General features: G+C 40.7%; 2 protein-coding genes across 4 annotated transcripts in view; one reads left to right on the top strand and one right to left on the bottom strand.

Annotated features, from left to right (window-relative positions):
* The window catches only part of supt3h (SPT3 homolog, SAGA and STAGA complex component), a 380,516-nt gene extending 361,037 nt beyond the window's left edge, over window positions 1-19,479 (bottom strand). The window contains exon 1 of one of the 2 annotated variants that reach the window (XM_033021335.1): window positions 19,321-19,479. The gene's annotated coding sequence lies outside the window, so the exon portion shown is untranslated. The other variant, XM_033021336.1, reaches the window with a different exon arrangement.
* Window positions 1-23,890, top strand: part of runx2 (RUNX family transcription factor 2) — a 156,610-nt gene that overhangs the window by 52,698 nt on the left and 80,022 nt on the right. Inside the window, exons 1-3 of one of the 2 annotated variants that reach the window (XM_033021332.1) lie at window positions 19,814-20,118; window positions 21,422-21,714; window positions 22,606-22,762. In XM_033021332.1, the coding sequence (XP_032877223.1) occupies window positions 20,055-20,118; window positions 21,422-21,714; window positions 22,606-22,762 (514 nt within the window). In that variant the 5' untranslated portion in view covers window positions 19,814-20,054. Of the gene's footprint in view, window positions 1-19,813; window positions 20,119-21,421; window positions 21,715-22,605; window positions 22,763-23,890 lie in introns of those variants that run through there. The other variant, XM_033021333.1, reaches the window with a different exon arrangement.

The raw sequence follows: 23,890 nt of genomic DNA, 5'->3' as shown, positions 1-23,890 counted from the left end.
ACCTCCTCCAATCTCATCAATTGCATCGCTGCTCTAGATGTCAGTTGCTCTACATCAGTGAGACCAAGCATAGGCTTGGTGATCGCTTCGCCGAACTCCTCCGCTCAGTTCGCAATAACCAACCTGATCTCCCGGTGGCTCAGCACTTCAACTCCCCCTCCCATTCCGAATCTGACCTTTCTGTCCTGGGTCTCCTCCATGGCCAGAGTGAGGACCACCGTAAATTGGAGGAGTAGCACCTCATATTTCGCTTGGGCAGTTTGCACCCCAGTGGTTTGAACATTGACTTCTCTAATTTGAGGTAGTCCTTACTTTCTCCTCCCCTTCTCAGCTCTCCCTCGGCCCTCTGGCTCCACCTCTTCCTTTCTTCCCCCCCCCCCCCACCCCCCACCCTCACATCACTGAAGAAGGGTTTCGACCCGAAACGTTGCCTATTTCCTTCGCTCCATAGATGCTGCCTCACCCGCTGAGTTTCTCCAGCATTTTTGTCTACCTTCGATTTTCCAGCATCTGCAGTTCCTTCTTAAACACATCAGCATTAATCCCTGTTTTTATATTCTAGTCCTCTCGAAATAAATGCTAGCACTGCATTTGTCTTCCTTGCTACCAATTCGACTTGCAAATTGTCCTTTTGGGTTAATTAACCAGCAACAGCACTCCCAGGTCTCTTTGCACCTCCGATTTCTGAATTCTCTCCCCATTTAGAAATTAGCCTATACCTTTATTCCACTACCAAAATGCATGGCTTCACATTTTGCTACGCTGTATTCCATCTGCCACTTCTCAGCCCACTCTTCCAACCTGTCCAAGTCCTTCTGCAGAGTCCCTCTACACTACCTGCCCCTCCACCCATCTTCGTATCATCTGCTAACTTGGTCCCAAAGCCTTCAATTCCCTCATCCAAATTCATTGATAGACAACGTGAAGAGTAGCGGTCCCAGCATGGACCCGTGCAGAACACCACTAGTGAATAGCAGTCAACCAGAAAAAGCCCCCTTTATTGCCACTCTCTGCCTTCTGCCATCCTGTCGTCCATGCTAGTATCTTTCCTCTGACACCATGGGCTCTCGTCTTCTGTAGCATCTCATCCTCTTTGCCTTATGCCATTCAGTCAATCTTCTACCATTCTAGTATCTTCACTGTAATGAGGCGAGACAATGTTTCCATTGTGGAAGAATCCAATACCAGAGGAGGTATTTTCAACTTAAGGGTAGCCCAATAATGAGGAAGAATTTGCTTTCTCAGAAGGCTGTGATATTTTTCCTGCTCTATGCGCCCTTATGCACCATGATATATTCATGGCTGAGTTAGACTTCTGGCCTGGAAATGGGCAGACAGAACTGTGAACTGGGACAAAGATCCATTCAGCCATGACCTTGAGTAGAGGAGCAGGTTCTAGGACCTGTTTTAATGTCCTTAACGTGACTGTCAACAGAACCATAAATGGCAATAATCAGTGAATGGTTTGATCTTTGACTGCCAAAGGGGGCTTGGAGGCAAATTGTGTCTTTACAAAGGGCCAAAATGGAGAGAAGTGTAGGAATATGGGACGAGGGCAGAGAAGACAGAAGCTGCATAGTGCCAGAAAGGAATCAAGGTGCAAATGGCCCCTTAGTGTGGTATAAGTCTTCTGTGATTCAGTAAACACGCAAGTTCTCATTTAGATGTTACAATTCAAACTGTTGAAGGTTACGAACAGTAATTAATAAAAAAACAGTTAGCACATCTAGCGCCTGAAATTATGGCAGATTTAATGTGAACACAAATTATAAACTAATATAAGATGAACAATAAAATCACATAATCCACACCTCAATCACCTACACATTACGTTTTTTTTAATTACCAGTAAATTACCTTGCAATCACCTAAATTTACCTGGGTAACATCCAGTTTCAGCAACAATTGTGTCCCAAGATACACAGTTTTCATGAAACATTGGGGAATAGTAGAATAGGCAGTACTAGATAATGAGTAGCTACTGTCCACGCAACTTTTTTTTTAGAAAAGCAAAGTATGTATTCATATTCTCACTTCAGCAGGACACGTTTTAATTGCACACGTTTTCAAAACCAAAACATAAAAATGAATTTCTGTTAAGCAACAACTAGTAGCTTCAACACAATATGCTGCCACTTCCGAAATTCATTGTATTATACTCAACGTCACCTTATTGTTAGTTTAGTTCTGTTATTGGAGGATGAAATTCTCAGCGTTAATATTTTCTTAATATGCATTTCTCCTTTTAAATGCTAGTTTCCGCCTTAATTATTTCATGAACTAAATAAAGCTAGTTAGCATATTGCCAGGATATCCTCTTCAGCAAAATAACATGGGTACAACTAAACCAAAACTTCAAAATTATAGCACCTGAAAAATATAAAGTTTGCACTTAACAAATCAAGATTAAGGTCCAAAAGGTAGACACTAAAAGCTGGAGTAACTCAGCAGGCCAGGCAGCATCTCTGGAGAAAAGGAATGGGTGACGTTTCAGGTCGAGAACCTTCTTCATTCTGAAGTCTGAAGAAACATCTCGACCCGAAACGTGACCTATTTCTTCTCTCCAGAGATGCTGCCTGTCCCTCTGGATTACTCCAGCTTCTCGTGTCTACCTTCGACTTAAACCAACATCTGCAGTTCTTTCCTGCACATTAAGAACCAAAAGCAGGACACGGTGTATAATCCATCAACAGTCATTCCTAAATAATTTCAATGGATTCTTGATCTAAAGATAATCTTTTGTCCATTGTTTAGATCAATTCATTCCTACCATCCTAAGTGAGAATCAGAATTCCTTACTTCCCTTCAATACAATCCAGTAATGTGCTTAAACATGCTATGAGGAAATAACATCTCTGATAAGCAAGCAAAATAAAATTTACTACAAACCATTATTAACAGAATAATGAACTAAAAATATTAAAACTATGTGGCTGTCACTCCTTCAATTAAAAGAGAAAATATTTCTACAGTTTAAAATCTAACACATGTACATGCACAAAAGAGATACTGTCTCTCAACATAAAAGGAAATCTGATTTTTTTTAAATTATAAAAGTCTGCCTATGATCAGCATGGAATGTCACAGTGACAAACACATTTTAGACCCATTAGCAAGGCAGCATAAGAATTTCAAACCATCAAAGATTCATTGGCAAATCTTCATAAGGTTCCTTTATTTATTCCAGCAATTGGAAAAATACAGTCTATAAATGTGTCTCCAAGTACACAGACAGCGTCTTTAACATTAAATCCCCTCATCTGTTGTTTATTTATTGAGTTCTGGAAAACTCTCCACCAAACATTTTCAATTCAAAATTGAAACATGGCAATGGAAAGCATTTTGCTTTTGAGATTTTTTCATTATGCAAATTTGTAGATAATTCTCAACATCCTTCCATCTTTAACATAAATGAGAAATTAATTAAAGGAACAGGATCTAGCTTTATCGACCATCACAAAAAAGGCATTGAAATGCTTTAACTCGTACAGCACAGTGGTAAAACGTATTGTACAAATGATAACTACCTTATGTAGAAGATTTTTTCTCATGTCAGTCTCCAGTTATTTTCTAAACAAGCTCAAATGAGAGCCAACTTTTTTAACTGAAGAATATTTTTATAACCATACGCTAAGCATCATGTACAAACTATTCAACAATTAGTTCCTTCTGACACAAGGACTACCCAAGCAGACACCAAATTTTCCATAATTTGTATCCCATTCAGTTATAGTTGGAGAGCTGTTCAGCACAGTTTAAGATCTGTTCCAATTTTATTTTTCATTAGAACTGAAACATTCAGATTGAGAGGAACCATCCAAGTTTCAAGGACAAGCATCTAATGCAGGTCTCTGGTTTAGTAATCAATTTTAATTTATATTCTTTCAATGGACAGCCAATACCCCCTTTGATAAGCAGTTCAATGCAGTGAGCTAGACAATGCTATTTTCACTCTCATATTCTTGAAAACCCACTGAAGAACTCAATGAATCATCCAACCCAATTAAAGATATGGGCTCATTCTACTATCAGGAGACTATACTTATTCATACGTTCATAAGTTCTAGGAGCAGAATCAGGTTATTCGGCCCATCAAGTCTACTCCGCCATTCAATCATGGCTGATGTATCTTTCCCTCTCAACCGCATTCTCCTGCCTTCACTCCATAACCCCTGACACCCTTACTAATCAAGAAATCAAGAATTGACTCAGGCGAGTTCATGCAGAGACATGACCCACATTCCTAGAACTGCTGAATAAAGTATCTTGTGAATTCTAAACTGAATTTATTTGGGGTCAGACTGAAGAAGGGTCTTGACCCGAAACGTCACCCATTCCTTCTCTCCAGAGATGCTGCATGTCCCGCTGAGTTACTCCAGCATTTTGTGTCTACCTTCGATTTAAACCAGTGTCTGCAGTTCTTTCCTACATTTATATATAATAGCTTTTGCTGTACATTGTTCCATACAGCAGTGCTATTTATGTATCATATTATATATTAAAATCACACTGCAGAGATATAACATGCAAAATAGAACGAATACTTGGTATTTGTATCACCACAACAAGGGATGAGCAGAAATGAACCCCAACCCCATGACAATGAAGCTATATTCATAGTAATTATTTTCTCATGATTTTTAACTTGATGTTAGCCACTTTTTTTTTAATTTAGAAAGTTGCACTTTTCATCTTTAAATGACACAGGTGCATCATTTGGTCCAGCAGATACTCTTGAAGGCTCTTAATAAATTACTTCCCCATTCCACAATAGATTTGGCAGTTAGATAATTGACTTCTTTGCACATCAAAGTCTTCCCATGTGAAATTGCCTGATTTCCTTTCTTCCGGACATTAAAATATAACCTAAAAGCAGAAACACATTGGACAACTTATTCTAAGCAGTAGGCTGAACATGAAATTGGAATCACACTGTAATCTTTACCCATATGGTAATGTATTAGCTGCTCTGAAGTGAAATACAGCTGTTTGCCATACTAAGTAAAATGAATTCAGATGTACGAAGTCTGTGAAGGCCATTTTAACAACCAATTCTGCATTATAACCAACTATATCACAGACAAATCACCAATTCTGAAGCTTCTGCATAAAACAAAATTGATCAGGCCTTGGAAGTTGGCTCAGTTACTATAAATTTTCATTTTTTTTCCCAGAGACATTTGTTAAAAATACAAAACCTTTTGAGGATTAGATATTTCCAGCATGAAACGTTGATTATTTTCCAATGCAAGTCTACATCAGAAGACAAGTACAGAATTTGTACAATGAAGCACCTGAAATTAATCACAATTAAATCATAATTTACTGCACCAATTTTGCATATTTTCTCTAATAATTGATCTATTTGGGCAGTGAATAATATTTTTGATAGTGCCTCAGTTCCTTTGAAATTGTAAGTTACTCAAACACTTCTTCACATTCCAGGAACCATTGCCCAGTTCAAAAAATCTAAAAACAGGTTCTTATTGAACCAGGCATTTTATCTACAACAAAGCAGAGCGAAAATAAACTTTAAAACTCTAAGGTACACCGAGTGTCCAGTTAGTTGATGCCAGCTGAACTTCTAAGTATCTACATTGCAGACCAAGATCAGAGGCAAATGGTAGAATCAATAAACAGTATTTTCATCGCTAAGATAACCTAACATCCGAATCATTCATATTAAAAAATTCCATAACGTACTGCAAATTAAGCAACTTATGCAATCCAGAAAAGAGGAAAAGAGGTCTCCTGACAATTAGTGGTATCATGTCACAAGGATAAATATTTCACCCATTTTCCGAATAACGATAGGAGTTAAAGAACAAAAATAGTGAAGAAACAGGCAGTAAGCCATTATGACTTTAAGGTGGAAAGAGTGAAAAATGCTGTATGAGGATGTTGCCAGTTCTCGAGGTACTGATATAAAGGGAGAGGTTGAGCAAACTATGACTTTATTCCTTGGCGCACAAGCGACACCGGGATGATCATGTAGAGGTGTATAAAATCTGAGGGGCATAGACAGGGTGAATGCACAGTCTTTTTCCCAGTATAGGGGAATCAAAAATGGTACAATTGCACCATTTACAAGACATTTGGACAGATATGTGGATAGGAAAAGTTGAAAGTGATATGGAACAAATGCAACCAAATAGAACCAGCTAAGATGGGACATTTTAGTCGTCATGGATGAGTTGGCCTGAAGGGGCTGGTTCCATACTGTAAGACTATGAATCTATGACTGGCAATATAACTCACTCTAAGAATGAAACTTCTACCCCATACTTATTACAATGCCGAAGGAAGCTATTTGGTTCATTGAATCCATGCCAGCTCCCAGCAAAGCAATCTCATCAATCCCATTCCCCTTCAACCAATTCCCCTGTAGCACTGCATCTTAGTCTTCCTCCCATGCTCACCAGCTTCCCCTTTTCAATGTAAACATATGTGGCTGGAAACATTCAGGAGGTTAAGCAGCATCCTTACCAACTGTATCACAGTATGGTATGGCAACTGCTCTGTCTCCGACCGGAAAGCACTGCAGAGGGTGGTGAAAACTGCCCAACACATCACCGGTTCCTCGCTCCCCTCCATTGAGTCTGTCCAAAGCAAGCGTTGTCTGCGAAGGGCGCTCAGCATCGCCAAGGACTGCTCTCACCCCAACCATGGACTGTTTACCCTCCTACCACCCGGGAGGCACTACAGGTCTCTCCGTTGCCAGACCAGCAGGTCCAGGAACAGCTTCTTCCCCGCGGCTGTCACACTACTCAACAATATACCTCGGTGACTGCCAATCACACCCCCCCCGGACACTCCTCCCACAGGAAAAACACTATGACTGTATGCATGTAAATAGATTTATTTATTGAAATCATATTCTATGTAGCTCTTCCAGGGAGATGCTAACTGCATTTCGTTGTCTCTGTACTGCACACTGACAATGACAATTAAAGTTGAATCTGAATCTGAATCTGAACCATTAGAAAAACTAACATTTCAGGTCAACGACCCTTTACTAGTTATGACAAAAAGAAAAATATGTTTAAGTTGCAGAGAGGGTGTGGGAGAGATGGATAGGACAGGGGTAATATCTCTTGATAGGGGAAGGCCAGCCTGGGACGGACAGCAGGGTGGGAGGTGATATAGTCAAGATAGCTGTGGGACTCTAGGGTGTAATGGATGTTTTTCACAAGTGTATCCACTAAGATGGATACAGAGAGATCCCCGAACAGGGGAAATAAATCAGCAACGAAAGGTCTGAATGACAAATAAAGGATTCAATTCAATTCAATTCGATTCAATTCAATGGACCTTGTGAATACAAAAGAGTGGAAGTTTGCAATAAAAATATTGACACTTTAATTCTATATCAGAATAGAAAAGAGCACCAGTGCAGTCACCAATGGACCAGAAAAGAGTTGAAAAGACTCTTCCATGTATCCAAAAAATAGACAGCATACCTATGCTAGTTTCCATACCTACATCACGAGAAAGTGTGTGGAGTTGAAGGAGAAATCATTGGTTGGGGAACAGGATTACCCAGGCAAACAAGTATATTGGTGGAAGGTGCTTCCCCTTGGGGTTTCTTTTGCCACATATGGGGGCATCTATACTGTAGCAGCAGAAGATCCAGGTCTAAGTCTCTAACTTCAGCAGATTTACCCACAATGCTCCTTGGGTTGAAGTAAACACACCAGTCCTTCAATATTCCCAAATTCATGAAGCTCTCCCTGCCTGTCCTTCCTTTGAGATCTACTTATTGTAACCTTCACTTTCTCATCAGCCCTTCTCTTTGTTGACCTGATGTTCTGGTTCCCACTCCTCTACCATTTAAGTTTAAGCCCTCCCAAGTAGCACAGGCAAGCTCCCTGCATGGATGCTGGTGCCCCTCCAGTTCAGGTGCAATCTGTCCCTCTAGTACAGGTCACCTCTGCCCCAGAAAAGATCCCAACTGGTCCAAAAATATGAATTAATGTCCCCTGTACCAACTCCTCAACCATGCATTCATCTATCCTATCCTATTGCTGCTCTCACTAGCACATGCACCAGTAGCATTCCAGAGATGACTACACCGAAGGTCCTGCACTTTAACCTTTCACCAGACTCCGTATATTTGCTTCACAGGACCACATCCTTGTCCTACTATGTCATTTGTGCAGATGTCCACAAAGAGCCCGATTTTGTTGCCACAGAATCTCCTGTCTTTCCCCCTAATTATCAAGTCTCCTTTCACTATCGCTCTGCCTGACTTCACCCTACCCCACTGTGCCTCCAAGCCCATGCCTGGTGCCACAGACCTGGCTGCTGCTGCTCTCCCCTGAACGGTCATCCCCCTCAACAATATCCAAAGTGGGATACCTGTTTTGCAGGGGAATGGCCACAGGGGATTCCTGAACTCTTTTCCTACTCTCTCTTTCCTACTCTCATCCATCCATTCTCTGTCTGCATCTTAGGTGTGACCACCACTCAAGAGCTCCTATCTATATCTTGCCCAAACTACCGGATGAGCCCGAGGTCATCCAGGCTTTCAACTAGATTGGCAGGGGGGTGGGATCCAATACAGGAGTGATGAAAACAGAATTTCAGTTTATAAAAATGTCTCTCACACTTCAAAGGTGAACGCTCATTTATTTCAAAGGTATATTTGAAAAAAAAAGGAATTATTATAAAAGCCCAAAGTTTTCATCAGATTACTGATTTCAGAAGGTAATCTAAAAAAAGGAACCTAATTAGTACTTGCTGCGTTTGGATTTCCATGTTTTAACAGCAAGTCAATACTCCAGATATCTCAGCTTGTGTCATGAAAGTGAACATCGACAGTTTTATCATTGCAACTACAATTTCCAGACTACAGGCACATGTATAATTTATAACTTTCCATTAATGGACACAAAACTATCATCCCAGTCTGCCTTGTCACATTTAAAATGTTAGGCAAAATATTTTCATTTAAACACCAGAATGAAATTCATTTGATCTACCTTGCAGTATCAATCTCGCTATTTCAATTTAAACCTATATTTCCGATTAACAAATGTAAGATTTTGAAGTTTTGAAGCTTATCTTTGTTTGGCGGGAATCTCTAAAAATTGAAATTTAAAATCATATTACCAGTAAAGGTATGAAAATACAATTGGTAGATTCTCTTTTTAATGTAAAAGATTAAGACATAAAAAATGAGGATGAGTGTGAAAGAGTGCAAATCAGATTTAGTGAGTCACACACAGAAACAGGCCTTCAGCCCACATGCCCATTACCAACCAGGAAGCCGCATCTGAGCAAGATGTCCGCACCTAGACCATATCCCTCTAAATCTTTCCTTTCCATGTACGTTATCCAAGTGTCTTTTAAATGCTGTTATATAGTACCTGCCTCAACTACCTGCTATGGCAACACATTCCATATGCCCAGCACTCTCTGAATGAAAACGTTGCACCTCATGTACTTTTTAATCTTTCCTCTCTCACCTTAAACCTATGTCCTCTAGTGCTTGATTCCCCCAACTGAGAATAGACTCTGTGCATTAACCCTATCTATTCCTCTCATAATTTTATACACATTCATAAGATCACTCCTCGGCTTCCTGCACTCCAAGGAATGAAGTCCTTGCCTGCCTGACCTCTCCTTAGAGTTCAAGCCCACTGGCCCTGGCAACATCCTCTTAAATCTTCTCTGCACTCTTTCCAGCATATTGGTATCAATTTGACCAAAACTGAACACAAAACTCAAATTACTGCCTCACCTATGTCTTGTACAACTGTAACATAATGTCTCAACGGCTATACACAAATCCCTGACTGATGAAGGCCAGGTTAGCAAACGCCGCCTTCACGAGCCTATCCGAGAGAGTGAGAGAGCACAGACTTGTATGAAAATTAGCTTAGAGATGGAAATAAACAATACTGTAACCATGATTCCACAAAGGGACAGAAGATTAATCAGCAAAGAAAAATAGCAAGTTAGAAAGAAAAAATGGTGACTCTAAAAACAAAATGTACAATTTCCTCAAAATAATTATATTCTTTCTTTATTAAAGCACAGATTTGCTTACATTACTTTAAAAAAATTCTTACGTTTATTTTCTCATGTCACTGCTTAATCCCTGAAGGTACCAAACACAAATCAATGCAGGTTCTCTTTAAACCCACATCCTTACTCTTAGACCATGTGATATACTCCTCTTTCCAACTTTTGCAATCATGCTGAGTGCATGAACAGAAAATATTTTCCATTGACTGGCAAGGTTCCGTTCAAGAGAAAGGAACACGAGTCAGTACTAGAAAACTGAAAATCACCCAGCCAAAGCTGGAGACTTACCAAACACTGCAGGGAAGAAACATCAAAACAAAAATCAAATCATGAATTACCCCCCCATCCTGCAAACAAGATCTTTCACTTATTCATCCAAACTAATTTGATTTACTTAATTAATGACCTTCTACCGCATTTAGCTCTGCATCTCAAACAGAAAATGCCCTTTTAATTTGGGTTCTCAAGGCAGCTGCACAGCAAACCTGTAGCACTCAACTTCAGCTAGTCCTTTTAAAGGTTTTTGGATGAATGTTTTATGTAAAAGTATGTTACATTTCTCAGGCCAGTAAACAAAATACAAATTAGGCTGTAAAAGCGATAACTTTTTTTTGAAGTTTGTTTACCAACACTATTTATGCCAAAAACTGCTCATCACGAATTCCCCTTCCTAATATTATGTTTATGTTTAGGTTTATGTTTATTGTTGTCACATGCACCAAGGTACCCAGCAAATTGCTTTGTTTTGTAAGCTATACAATCAGATTATACTATACAAAAATACAATCGTCAAATTCAAGTAAAATGGATATAGTAAAGGGGAAGATACCAGGTATAGAATATAATTCTCAGCATTGTAGCACATAAGTTTCATAGACAAAGTCCAATGTCCATAATGGGGTAGAGGTGAATCAAACAGCACCGAGCTTATGGAAAGACAGTTCAGAAGCCTGATGACAGAGAGGAAAAAGCTATTCCTGAGTCTGGGGGGAGGGGGGGGGGGGGGGGGGGGTGTGCTTTTAAGCTTCTATACCTTCTGTTTGATGGGAGCAGGGAAGAGGAAGAATGATCAGGGTGAGACAGGTTTTTGATTATGTTGGCTACTCTTCTGAGGCATCATGGTGAGGAGTCTAGTCTGTGTGATGGATAGGGCTGTCTAAAACTCTATAATGGATGGGATTTATATAGCGCCTTTCTAATACTCAAGGCGCTTTACATCGCATTATTCATTCACTCCTCAGTCACATTCGGTGGTGGTAAGCTACTTCTGTAGCCACAGCTGCCCTGGGGCAGACTGACGGAAGCGTGGCTGCCAATCTGCGCCTACGGCCCCTCCGACCACCACCAATCACTCACACACATTTCACACACATTCTATGCAATTTCTTGTAATCTTGAGAGGTGTTCACAAACCAAGCTGTGATGCAACACGGCAGTATGTTTTCTCATGGTGCATCAGTAGATATTTGTAGAGTTATTGGAGACATGCTCAATTTTCTCAGTCTCCTAAGGATGCAAAGGCATTGGATGTCGCATCCTCGTGGTTTGTCCAAATCAGATCGTTCATAATATTAACATGAAAGAACCTGAAATTCTCAACCATTATCACATGCCCCATTGATGCTGATTGAGGCATGTACTCCACCACACTCCTTTGTCCATACTCAAGAAGACATTGTTAGGGAATGCTAAGAACAAACAAAGTAACTTGTTCAAAACTATGCCTAAATGTATTGTACACGACTCAGACTATCTCTCTGTGCAATAGAAGCAAGACACATCTAATTTGGCGGCACAGCTGGTGGAGCCATTGCCTCGCAGTGCCAGAGACCCTGGTTCAACCCTGAACGTTGGAGCTTGCACGTTCGCCCTGTGTCCGCACGGATTTCCTCCGGCTGCTCAAGTTTCCTCTCATGGTCCAAAGACATACAGAATTGTATCTCTGTAAATTAACTCTAGTGTGTGGATGCAAAAGTGCGATAGCATAGTGTGAATGGATGATCAGTGGTCAGCATGGACTCGGTAGGCCGATGGGCCTGTTTTCATGTTGTATCTCCCAATTAATGAATCAATCAAATTTACTTGATCAGGCTGTAAATTCATGGCAACATCAGAATCCTATATTGTCATCAAAGTCACAGCTACAGTTCTAATTCTCAACAAACAAGTTTAGATTTTTTTTTAATGCACATCAGCTGCAGACACGTTTCCATGTAACAGAACAAGATTTCCTGCTTCCCCATTACGCATGAAAGCAGTCAAAAATTTAGTCAAACAGTAGATTTGATAGACCATTTTGGTGTGAATCCTCAAACTAAAGTATTTGACTTTTTAAAATCTAAAGAATATACACTTATTAGAAAGAACTAGTCTGCTTAACTATGGACATAACCTTTACATATATAATAAATCCATTTAGCTACAAGCCGTGCCTGATTGCATGAACATTCACAAGTCATACAAACCTTTGTTCTAAAAATGCTCAATACATAGCTTTAATTGTTGCAAAACATGGTGGCGTTTTCGGTGCACTATCACTTTCTTGATAAATGTGATGAAACTTTTGATTTAGCAGTAAATATCAATAAAAACTACTTAAGAAAGTTGCAACAGACCAGGGAAGTATAATTTAATCTACAAAAGTTAGAAAACAAAATGCAGCAGTATATATCAATTAATTCTTATTTTTTATAATGCTGCATTCCAAACAACAGTGCAAACCATGTGATAGAAATTTCTGCAGCTTCCTGTGGTTTGATCCAATATCATGATCTTGATTAACACAAAGTTTTTATGATGTACCACAGTATCTTAATATTCTAGAACTGTTTGTGAGGGTTGGACAAAACAATTAAGGCACCAGGATTCCATTAATAAAAATCATTGGCATGAAGCGTAAACTAAAATAACAAATCTGAAAAAGAATGTTCATGAGTTTAAAACATTCAACCAAAAAACTTAAATTGGGAATTATATATTAGATTTTTCATACTGCTACTCTCAACAGAGCTTGCCTATCTTGATTACTCTTCTTCCCACCCTGCTTCCTGTAAAGACTCTATCACCTACTCACAATTCCTCCATCCACGCGGCATCTGCACCCAGGATGAGGTGTTCCATACCAGGGCATTGGAAATGTCCTCATTCTTTAGGAAACGGGGGTTCCACCTCTTCCATTATGGATGAGGCTCTCACTAGGGTCTCCTCGACATCCCGCAGCTTCGCTCTTACTCCCACTACCCCCCCCCCCCCCCATTCGTAACAAGGACAGAGTCCCCCTTGTCCTCACCTTCCACCCCATCAGCCGTCGCATACAGCATATAATCCTCCAACATTTTCTCCACCTCCTATGGGATCCCACTACTGGCCACATCTTCCCATCTCCACCCCTTTCTGCTTTCCGCAGAGACCGTTCCCTCCGAAACTCCCTGGTGAACTCGTCCCTTCCCACCCAAAACCATCCCCTCCCTGGGTACTTTCCCCTGCAACCGCAGGAGATGCAACACCTGTCCCTTTACCTCCTCCCTCGATTCTATCCAAGGACCAGGTGAGGCAGAGGTTCACTTGCACCTCCTCCAACCTCATCTACTGTATCCGCTGTCCCAGGTGTCAACTTCTCTACATCGGCGAGACCAAGCGCAGGCTCGGCGATCGTTTCGCTGAACACCACCGCTCAGTCCGTCTGAACCTACCTGATCTCCCGGTGGCTCAGCACTTCAACTCCCCTTCCCATTCCCAATCTGACCTTTCTGTCCTGGGACTCCTCCATTGTCAGAGTGAGACCCAGCTTAAATTAGAAGAACAGCACCTCATATTTTGCTTAGGTAGTTGACACCCCAGTGGTATGAACATTGACTTCTCTAACTTCAGATAGCGCTTGCTTTCCCTCTCCATCCCCTTCCCCTTCCCAGTTCTCCCACTAGTCTTACTGTCTACGCCTACATTCTATCTTTGTCCCGCCCCCTCCCCTGACATCAGTCTGAAGAAGAGTCTTGACCCTAAATGTCACCCATTCTTTCTCTCCAGAAATGCTGCCTCACCCCGCTAAGCTACTCCAGCATTTTGTGTCTACCTTCGATTTAAACCAGCATCTGCAGTTCTTTCTTACACAGAGCTTGCCTATCTCTTTGTAATCTCAAAACAATTAAATAGACCTTCAAAATCACATTTTAATGTAATTTTCACCCCTTTCAGACACAAAACACCCAGTCTCCTCTCAAAAAAGCTGACACACAAAGCTTCCTGCATGTTTAACTGGAAGATGATCACTGATCTATCAGGTCATTTTTTTTCAGTTTCAGTCGATCACAAATTGTGTTTATCACCCTGCAACCCTAACCACAATCCTAGCACAGTATCAAACTACTATGGACTTTATACTAAGGTTGCACTACGTACTATTGTGGACTGATATAGTATACTGACTAGTATAACTGATTATTTATTGTATTGTTGCATTTAATGTACCTGTAAAGCTGCAGAAAGTAAGAAATGAATTGTTCTAATCCCAATTGCACATGACAATTAAACTCTCTTGACTCTTAATAAACTGTTATTAATCATAAAAACTAATTTGGGTAATTTGGATTCTGTTGCACTGAACAGTTGGAATCAACATAGAACAGTATAGCGCAAGAACAGGCCCTTTGGCCTACAATATCTGTACCAAACATGATGTCAAGACCATCGCTTATCTACTTGAGCATAATCCACATCCCTCCATTCCCTGCATATCCATATGCCTGTCCAAAGGACTCTTAAATGCCATTATTTAATGCCAAATACCTCAACCACCAACCCTGACCACACGTTCCAGGCACTTACTACCTTCTGTATAAAGAAAATTGTCCCGCACATCTTGAAACATTTTCCTTCACATCTTAAAGTTACACCCTCTAGTATTTGATTTTGCCATACTGGAAAAATGGTTCTGACTATCTACCCTATCTATACATTTCATGAATGTAAATACTTCTATCTGGTCTCCCCGCAACCTCCAGCATTCTAGAGAAAACAATCCAAGTCTGTTCAACCACTCCCTGTAGCTAATACCCCCTAATCCAGGCAACATTCTGATAAATTCTTGTGCACCCTTTCCAAAGCCTCTACATGCTTCCTGTAATGGGGTGGCCAGAATATTCCAAATGTGGCCTTACCAATGACATATAAAGCTGCAATATGACATCCAGACTTTTGTACTCAATGCCCCGACCTATGAAGTCAACTACTCTCAATGTAGTTATAAACTTGTGATTTTTTTTCATTTTATGAAATACAAGCAATTTTATGTATCCACATATTTGGTATTTAATGCAAAAACTTTATTGCTTCCTACGCTGTAGTGGTCTTAAAATTACATTTTCCCAAACGACAGTTGGCAGGAAAACATGTAATTATTAGAGATTCTTAAAATGGGTATAATGTAAAGGAAATTGAGAGTTCCCACGGAATTAAATAACACAAGATGAATCAAGTAGAATTAACACCTTTTAATACGGAAAACTGCAGGCAAAGCATATTAATTTACAGATTAATCTCTCTGTCTAAATGTTAAATAGTGGTTAAAGCACTATAGCTTGACAAAATTGGTTTTAAATTAATAATTGTTTAAGATAAGGAAATAGAAATTAGAAAAACAAATAGGGCAGAGGAATACAATGGAGGATTTCTGGTACTACTCTCTTCCCTTTCTCTACTTAATTCGCATTTCCAATCGCATTTATGTAGGGAAAATGCCGAGGTGAACTTGCAGATCTACTCCGTTTGATTGAATTGATATTATGGACCATCGTGGCAACCAATTGCATGCTGAAAGTGCTTGGTTATCATAAAAAAAACCTGGGGTTATTGCAAAGTCATTTCATCATTACTAATAAATAGACAAAAAGCAATTGTGATTAAAACATGATAAAACTGTCAAGTAGTTTATAAACGCAAAAGATGCCCTATCAATCAAGACATTCACGCCAATGCAGCTCTTTACCCATTTCCTGCACTGTCCATTATAAATCAGAAATGTGTAGCGGAAATTGGGATTAGGTGAATCACTAGGATTTATTCATGGAAATCATATTTGGTAACAAACCATGTTCAATTAGCTCTAAATTGTTTGGCGAGATATTACAGATGATGGTTTTTTTTTATTCTTCCAAGGTACATATCAGCTTCTGACCGCCTTAACTTTTTGAATATGATTCATTATTGAATATTTATTTGTCACACTTCACCTTTTCTGTGAATGGTCCTAGAGTAAAACATATATTTTCCTTTGAAAATATTTCTAAAAATAATTAACTATCACACCAGTCCTTCACTCAAACAACATCTTTGTCCCAAATATTCCCATCCTATGATAATTTGATTTTTATGCCATTTTAAAATCAGATCCTTTTTATTCTGCATATCTTAGTGGCATTATTATTTAAGTATGGATGAAGATCTTTTATAACAATTTCATCCATGTAATTTCATGAGTCTGTAATAAAATGTAAGTAAGTAATGGGCCTGTCCCACTTAGGCGACTCTTTAGATGACTGCCAGGGACTAGTTTTAATGGAATTCACCTACGACACTTGCCGGCAACCTACGACACCTACGTCAACCTACGACAGCAAAAATTGTAGCCACTGTCGCAGAAAAATTTTCAACATGTTGAAAATTTTGCTGCAGTCGCCTGTAGTCGCCCAAAAAAATCGCCTAAGTGGGACAAGCCCATTAATTGCTGTGTACTGTGCCATGGGGAAATATAGCACACAATTTACACGCAGCAACCGGATAGGACAGGATAATCTGTTTAAGAGACTGATTGAGGGATAAATATCAACTAGGCTATTGGGATAACTCCTTTGCTCTTCTTCAAAATAGTGCCACAAGATGCATGGTTTTACATGAAAGTCTAGTTTTACATTTCAGCCAAAAAGACCACCTGCAACATCACAGCTTTCTCTACCCAACTCCACCAATCTTAAGGGTCCCAAACGTAAACACCATCTATTTCCCTCCACAGATGCTGCCTGGCCGGTTGAGTTGATCCAGCTTTTTGTTTTTTTGCTCAGAATTGCAGCATCTGCAGTCTCTTATCTGCACAACATAGCACACAATTGGTACTATAAAGAAGGGTTGCGACCCGAAATGTCACCCATTTCTTCTCTCCAGAGATGCTGCCTGTCCCACTGAGTTACTCCAGCTTTTTGTGCCTATCTTTGGTACTATAAGGAACTGTTTGTTATGTCAAAATCTTTGAAAACTTTTAATTGCAACTTTCTAACTCTCAGTTACACCAACTGAGCTGTAGCTGACAATGCTTTCCTGTCCAAAAGCAATTTCATTTCAAATCAAATTGGTTCTATAATTTATTAAGGACATCGATTCCACCAGTTATGGAGGTTCCTTTCAGGTATCTATATCTCGCTTTGTCCCTGTGGGAAAATGTCTATTTCTACTTCCAAGGTTCTAAATATCTACTTTTCATTTTGCTTTTTTTAAAATTACGGACTATATCAAACTGCCCAGGAACTGAAGAAACAATTAGGTACCTGTATCAACTATTTGGTTGGTCAAGAGTCATTTGCAGGCCAGATAAAGGAAGGATAGCAGATTTTCTTCCTGGAGGGTCTTGGTGAACCAGACGAGCATTTACAGCAGTATAACAGTTTGCTGTTAATTATGCTCGTTTTCTTTTCAATTCCAGTTTTTATGTTAATTACTGGAATTGAAATTCCACAGCAGGCGTGGTTCAATTTGAACTCGTCATCAAATTAATAATCCAGAACATTTTCCACTGGCCCAGTAACATAAACATCATACACTATAATCCCCATGCTGGCTCATTTCATCGGTCTACACCCTCCTGAAATGCTTTACTGATGGTTGCAGCATTGTAAATTGATACAATATAATAAAAATGTTATTGATGTTAATGCAAAGAGCACCAATAACAAATTCCTATGATAGCATACTGGTTCAATGCTCAATCCTCCTGTAGCATTTAGCAGTGTGGTGGAGGAAAACAGGCTTAAAAGAAAATGAAAGAAATTAATAGCACCAAAGGACAAAGGTAATAGACTTGCAACTGTATATGTGTGTACAGCATAAAAAAGTGAGCTCCCGCTGTAGGATTAATCCACATTGGTATCGTTGAATCAACTGACTAAGTATATGGCTGCAAAAAAAATGTTTTTGCAGGCTGTTTAAATGATATCACTAACTATGAGCCGGCTACTTGATTACTTTTATGTAGAGTTGCAGAAAAGGTAAGATATACAATAATGAAATAATCAAAATGCTATGGGACTATATTGTGCATCATGTACATGCACCTTCGATATCAGTGACCGCAGTAGAATGGAGAACTTTCATTGCACATAAGTATACTGACCATACGAACGATAATAGTTTTTGGAAAGATGGGGAAGCACTCTTGAACACAATGCACTGAGCACTTGCAGAGAAACACAGGCAACACTGGATGGGGATGGCAAGGCTTCCTGACACATGCGCTGGAAATGAGAGGAAAGGATATCTTCTGCAGAAATACAAGAACCTTGCATTCGGGGAAAGGGGGTTCATTAATACAAGGTGCAGCTGCAGCTCAATCAGGGAAGGGCTTTGCATGAGCAACGTGCGATGCAGGCAATCCCGACAGCGGGAGCATCAGGAAAACTGTGAATGTAAAGAAGCCCACACTGCAGTGGAATGTGGGAACGTGCGACTCAATAATATAGGCGACGGGACAGTCTGTGCATGTGCAGAAGCACAAGGAGTAGCGGAAGGACCTTGTACCTTGTGGAGCAGGAATACCACATATCCTCCACAAGGTGCATGCGAAGGAACACGGGATATTGTGAAACCTGTGAAGGGGTGGTCTGTTCGTGTGTAAGGACAAATAATACAGTGGAGTCAGGGAAGTGGCGATGTGTGCGTGATGCAGCAACACGGAGTTGAAACGAATAGCACCAAGGGGTGGGCCGTGCATGTGGAGGAACACGGGGAGGGGTGGGATAAGGGACGGGGAGCTGGGGATGCAGCGGGGTGATAGGGCTCTGGACATGACTGTCCACATGTGGGGTCACAGGAGCGGAGGTGTGGACGGTGCAAGTCCATTCGCTGAAAGTTTCCAACTCATGCACAACAAGCAACTCTTTCCGCTATATGAAACCAGCTTACATGTTGACTGTGAAGGGAACGGCAAGACGTGTGTGTGTTTGTGTGGACACAAGGACACTCCTGGAGTAACAATTCGGAATTTAGGCCTGCGGCACAAAACCCACGAATGACCAATGTTTTACTCACTTTCGTTTTAATGAGGAACCCCCCCCCGCAAGCGCACACTATCCGGTAACGCTGGGGCGGCCGGGCATGTAATCTAACGGCAGTGCGCGCACGCTTTTTGAATCCCTGCTCCACAGTTGACAGATCCTCGCCCGCTCGCCAATAAATAACCTTTCCCACACTTGTGCGCAGCTGCGGCCCGCAGCGCAGCGCAGCGCACCCTGGGAACTGTAGTTCAATTGATGGAGCAACGTCGCTGTGCGTGAGCTTGACGACAACACCCGGCGCGTAACGTCACGACGCAAGGGACTACAACAACCGGCGCGTAGCGTCACGACGCAATGGCGCTGACGTAAATCTGCTCCATTTGGGCGGGTCCGTCCCGCCCACCTCGACGCTGATTGGTGGACGCCGCGCTGTAGTGTCTCGTCCGGTGAATGGACAGTTGGGCTGTCAATCAAAGAACGCGCTGGCTGGGCTCGGTCTCCGCTTTCATCGTTCGAGCGCTCCCGAGCGAGCGGGGAGGTGGTGACGAGCTGCTCAATGTTGCCAAAGTGACCACGAGTTTCTCACACCATACCTGCAACAGCATTCTTGAATTTCCGATGAACATGCATGAAATTTGTTTGATTTATACAGTCATGCAATCCGCCCGCACGTCACTAGAAGGCTCATTTTGAAAGGAAAAGCTCTGGGGAGAGTACCTAGTAAAATGTTACTTATTCATCATCAGTAGTTACAATCGAAACTACAGGATGCTTTATCCTATCGGGAGTTGTGTCAATTATGGTGCTCGTTATCATGTAATAAACATGGAAGGTAGCTTGGATATGTTCTCTTTGTTAAACTGAGGAACGGTTCAAATAAACGGTATTGGTATAATTATCTGAATAAAAGAGTAATATTCAATTTAATTAGCTAATACAAGGCAAATAAATGTATCCAATACAACGTTTTGCCATTACGTTATATGCTATAGATCATGTCCCTTTGATGAATACTTCTGAAAAAGCATGTCGTTTGAAGTTGATTTAACAAGAGTTTGCCAGTGCCAGATTACTGACTTGATAAATAATTGCTTCCTCACTCTAATTCAAGCTTTTGTACGTTTGAAAGTTATCGTCAGGCTCACCACTAATATGCAGCAACAGGCTGGGGCTCGGTTAGTTGTGTCAATCCGGCCAGTCCTCCAACCCATTCATGTTTTTTAACTTATTCTCGTAAAGTTAACCCATGGTTACTCTGCGCTCCTCTCAATTTAGGAATTTAGCAGAGAGTTTAACACATTCTGAAAACATTTAAATACGCATTGTCGATGTGAACTTCGCAAGACAGCTGTATTTATTTTAAACCGCGGCAGAAACTAGAAGTCGTCTGCCTCCTAACACTCTTTGAGGAAATAAATAGTGAATAAAGCATCAGCGGGCTTTGATAGGCTCGGATCACAAGTAGGCGTTTGCACTTTTTACGATTGGATATGTAAATTATTTTAATAGAGTTTTTTTCGCGAAGCCTTACTCTGGGGCAAGCTTTATAACTTTCATTCATTCACGGAAATGTTTTAGTGCGTAATCTCCAGCCGCTCTCTGAAAACTTTACCCCAAACCCGCCTCATCAGTTTGAAGGAGAATACTGTACACATTTCTGTAGACATCTGGGGCAAGTAGCGCTGCTGGAAAAGTACTATGTGATCGTCTCGAATTCGCATTTTGCAAGGGAATACAGAATATTTAAACTCGTTGATGACTCCTACAGTCACCACGTGCTCTTTGATGTCTCATCACCGCTCACTTTTTTCATGACCACAAACTTGCTTTATAATCCCAACCTCCGTGAAACCACCAGTTGGAAACTGTGGCTTTTCCCTCCTCTTGATCGCTTTGACCACAGCGTGGATTTGACATTTTCTCCCTAAAGACTGAAATTCGGAATATAGTCAGAGGAGGAAAAATCGACTTTTCTGAAAAAAAAGGCTGTTTTGTATTTTAGAGGGGGAGCCAAAAAAATAAAGAAACTGGACAGAATTGAACTGAGTGTCAATAACGGATATTAACTGGACACATTGACAATTTGTGGCTACTGTAAGCCCCTAATCAAAGTGTTGTGATGCGTATTCCCGTAGATCCCACTACGAGCCGGCGTTTTACTCCACCGTCCACCACATTACAAGCAACGGGGAAAATGAGCGATGTGAGCGGGATGGTCCCTCACCAGGAACCAGGGCCCGGAGTCGGAGCAGCCGCGACGGCGGCGGCGTTGAGCAGGTCTCTGATCCGGCCTCATGAGAACCGAACCATGGTGGATATCATTGCCGATCACCCTGCAGAGTTAGTCCGAACTGACAGCCCCAATTTCCTCTGCTCTATCCTGCCGTCACACTGGAGGTGCAACAAAACCTTGCCTGTGGCATTTAAGGTAAGAATTTTTATACTAAGCACTAGGGTCGGAAGAAAACATTGTAAACTTATACCGATCCATAAAAATGCTGTTTAATATAAATGAAGGCTAACATTTACTGCAGATAGAAGTGCACTTAAGTATATACTGACAGATTTTAATGTGCAATTGACTAATCAAAGCATTGTATTTTAAATTTATAATGTTTTAGTTTGCTGAGTACACAGTGCCAACTTTTTGAACTTCCATATTATATTTTAACACCGATGAAGACTATAAAACTGGTGAGTGCGCAGCATTTTATCTGTTGCATGCGGCTCATGTTTTTTTTTTAAATAATCTACTTCTGAGCACAGGGCAGTGTGTAAATCTTTGTGGTGAAATATAAGCCTTTATTAATTGTTGCATAAATTTATCGATTTTTGAACAATGAGCATAATTGTGAAAACTTCAGTGTCAGGAGATTGATGGTAGCATGGGATCAGTTCATTTCTTCCGAAAGAGCTGATTGTAAAGTTGCGAATTAATTATGTATCCGAAGCCTCTAATTGCCCGTTGCTATGATGATGAAGAGTCACAGAAATTGTGAAATAAATAGTTGAGACCACATTCGCACATTCCTGCAAACAAACAACAATCGTGCTCTTTGTGCAACAAAGTACATCACAGTGTAGGTTAATAATTATTCTTAGTTTTAAAAAAACATTAAGAGAATAGGGAACAAATCCTCCATTTAAGAAGCGATCAGAAAGGGACAATATCCATCATTAAGAACTGTAATGTAAACCAGAGCTGCCCTACTGATGGCTGAGGTTACCCCATCCCGTCCGCCCTGGCCTCCCGAGCTGCCTGCCTGGGACCAGTAGCTGGTAATCCACGGTAATGAAGGTGTGCCTTGCTCTCTGACAGGTTGTCGCCCTGGGGGATGTTGCTGACGGCACTGTGGTCACGGTCATGGCCGGCAATGATGAGAATTATTCGGCCGAGCTCCGCAACGCCTCGGCGGTCATGAAGAACCAAGTGGCTCGTTTCAACGATTTACGCTTCGTGGGCCGGAGTGGAAGGGGTACAGTAATTTACCTTAATTTAAACTTGCCATCACTTTTAACAATATGCGCCGGTGTGAGAGATATTGCTAAGGCAAGGGGACGTGATAACATCTAGACTTGATGCCGGAATAGAAATTATTGTTAGCAGCATTCGATTTTAAACAATAACAGCCCCATTTATGCATCTGCCTTCCCTGTCATCCGATTCATTCACTTTCTGGTAGGTAATGTGTTTGTCCTGTCACTTTCTCAGTATTATGGCCATTCCATTTTGCTTTGCTTTGCTCACCAGTTCCTTTGTTGTGTTCACACTTTAGGTCTGTAGTTGAATTAGGTCTGTAATCTCTTTTTTTTGTTGCAAATACGGCGAGAAGAGCTGCAAGTAATAAAATAAGACATCTTTATAGATGCTCGTCTCCTGCTTAACGCGCGAACGTGTCAACAATCGTTATGGGCATTACCCCATCCTGAAACACGTACACGCAGATTTCATTTCACTTTAATTCTTTACAGTGATTTATTTTTCTTTTTGTTTGCAACAGACAAACAATAAGCAGTTAAAACATTTCTAAAAGTAATCTTGAAAAGAGGGAGGAAAAGAGAAAAACTCCAATTATGCTAAATTTATGTCTTCAATAAAAAAGTAATACGTTAAAGACTCGAAGTCAATACAGAATCCAAACACATTAGCTGAATGTACCTGAAAAAATGTTCAAAAAGTTCAAAGAAATCATGAAGGAGTGGTGTACCCAGTTTTACTGTTTTGCTTTTCTCTTGGCTAGTTTCCCAAAAAGTATTTTTTTTTTCCTTTAAAAAAAAGACTAACTGCTTGCAGGCTTTTCACGCATGGGAGATGAAGAAAGCTTCTTTTGATGAAGTGTAATTATGTCCAAACAGACTTGACCCTTTTTTCTTATGTTCTTTGCAGAACAAACCCCTGCTTTGCTTTGAAGCAGAAGGTTTGTTTCCAGCTCAGAGTGTGCCAAAGGCAGGAAGAGCTGCAAAAGATTTTTAAGTCAAGACTTGTCTTGCGAGATTCAGTTTAAGAAGAGGGAGATGAGGAGATAAGATCATTAATTGAATCCTATTTCAACTGAACATTCAGAGAGCAATCACCAACAGATTGCAACCAGTGTGAACATAAG

The sequence above is a fragment of the Amblyraja radiata genome, chromosome 5, assembly GCF_010909765.2.
Source record: "Amblyraja radiata isolate CabotCenter1 chromosome 5, sAmbRad1.1.pri, whole genome shotgun sequence".
Lineage (NCBI taxonomy): Eukaryota > Metazoa > Chordata > Chondrichthyes > Rajiformes > Rajidae > Amblyraja > Amblyraja radiata.
This window is presented reverse-complemented; position numbering and strand designations above follow the sequence as displayed.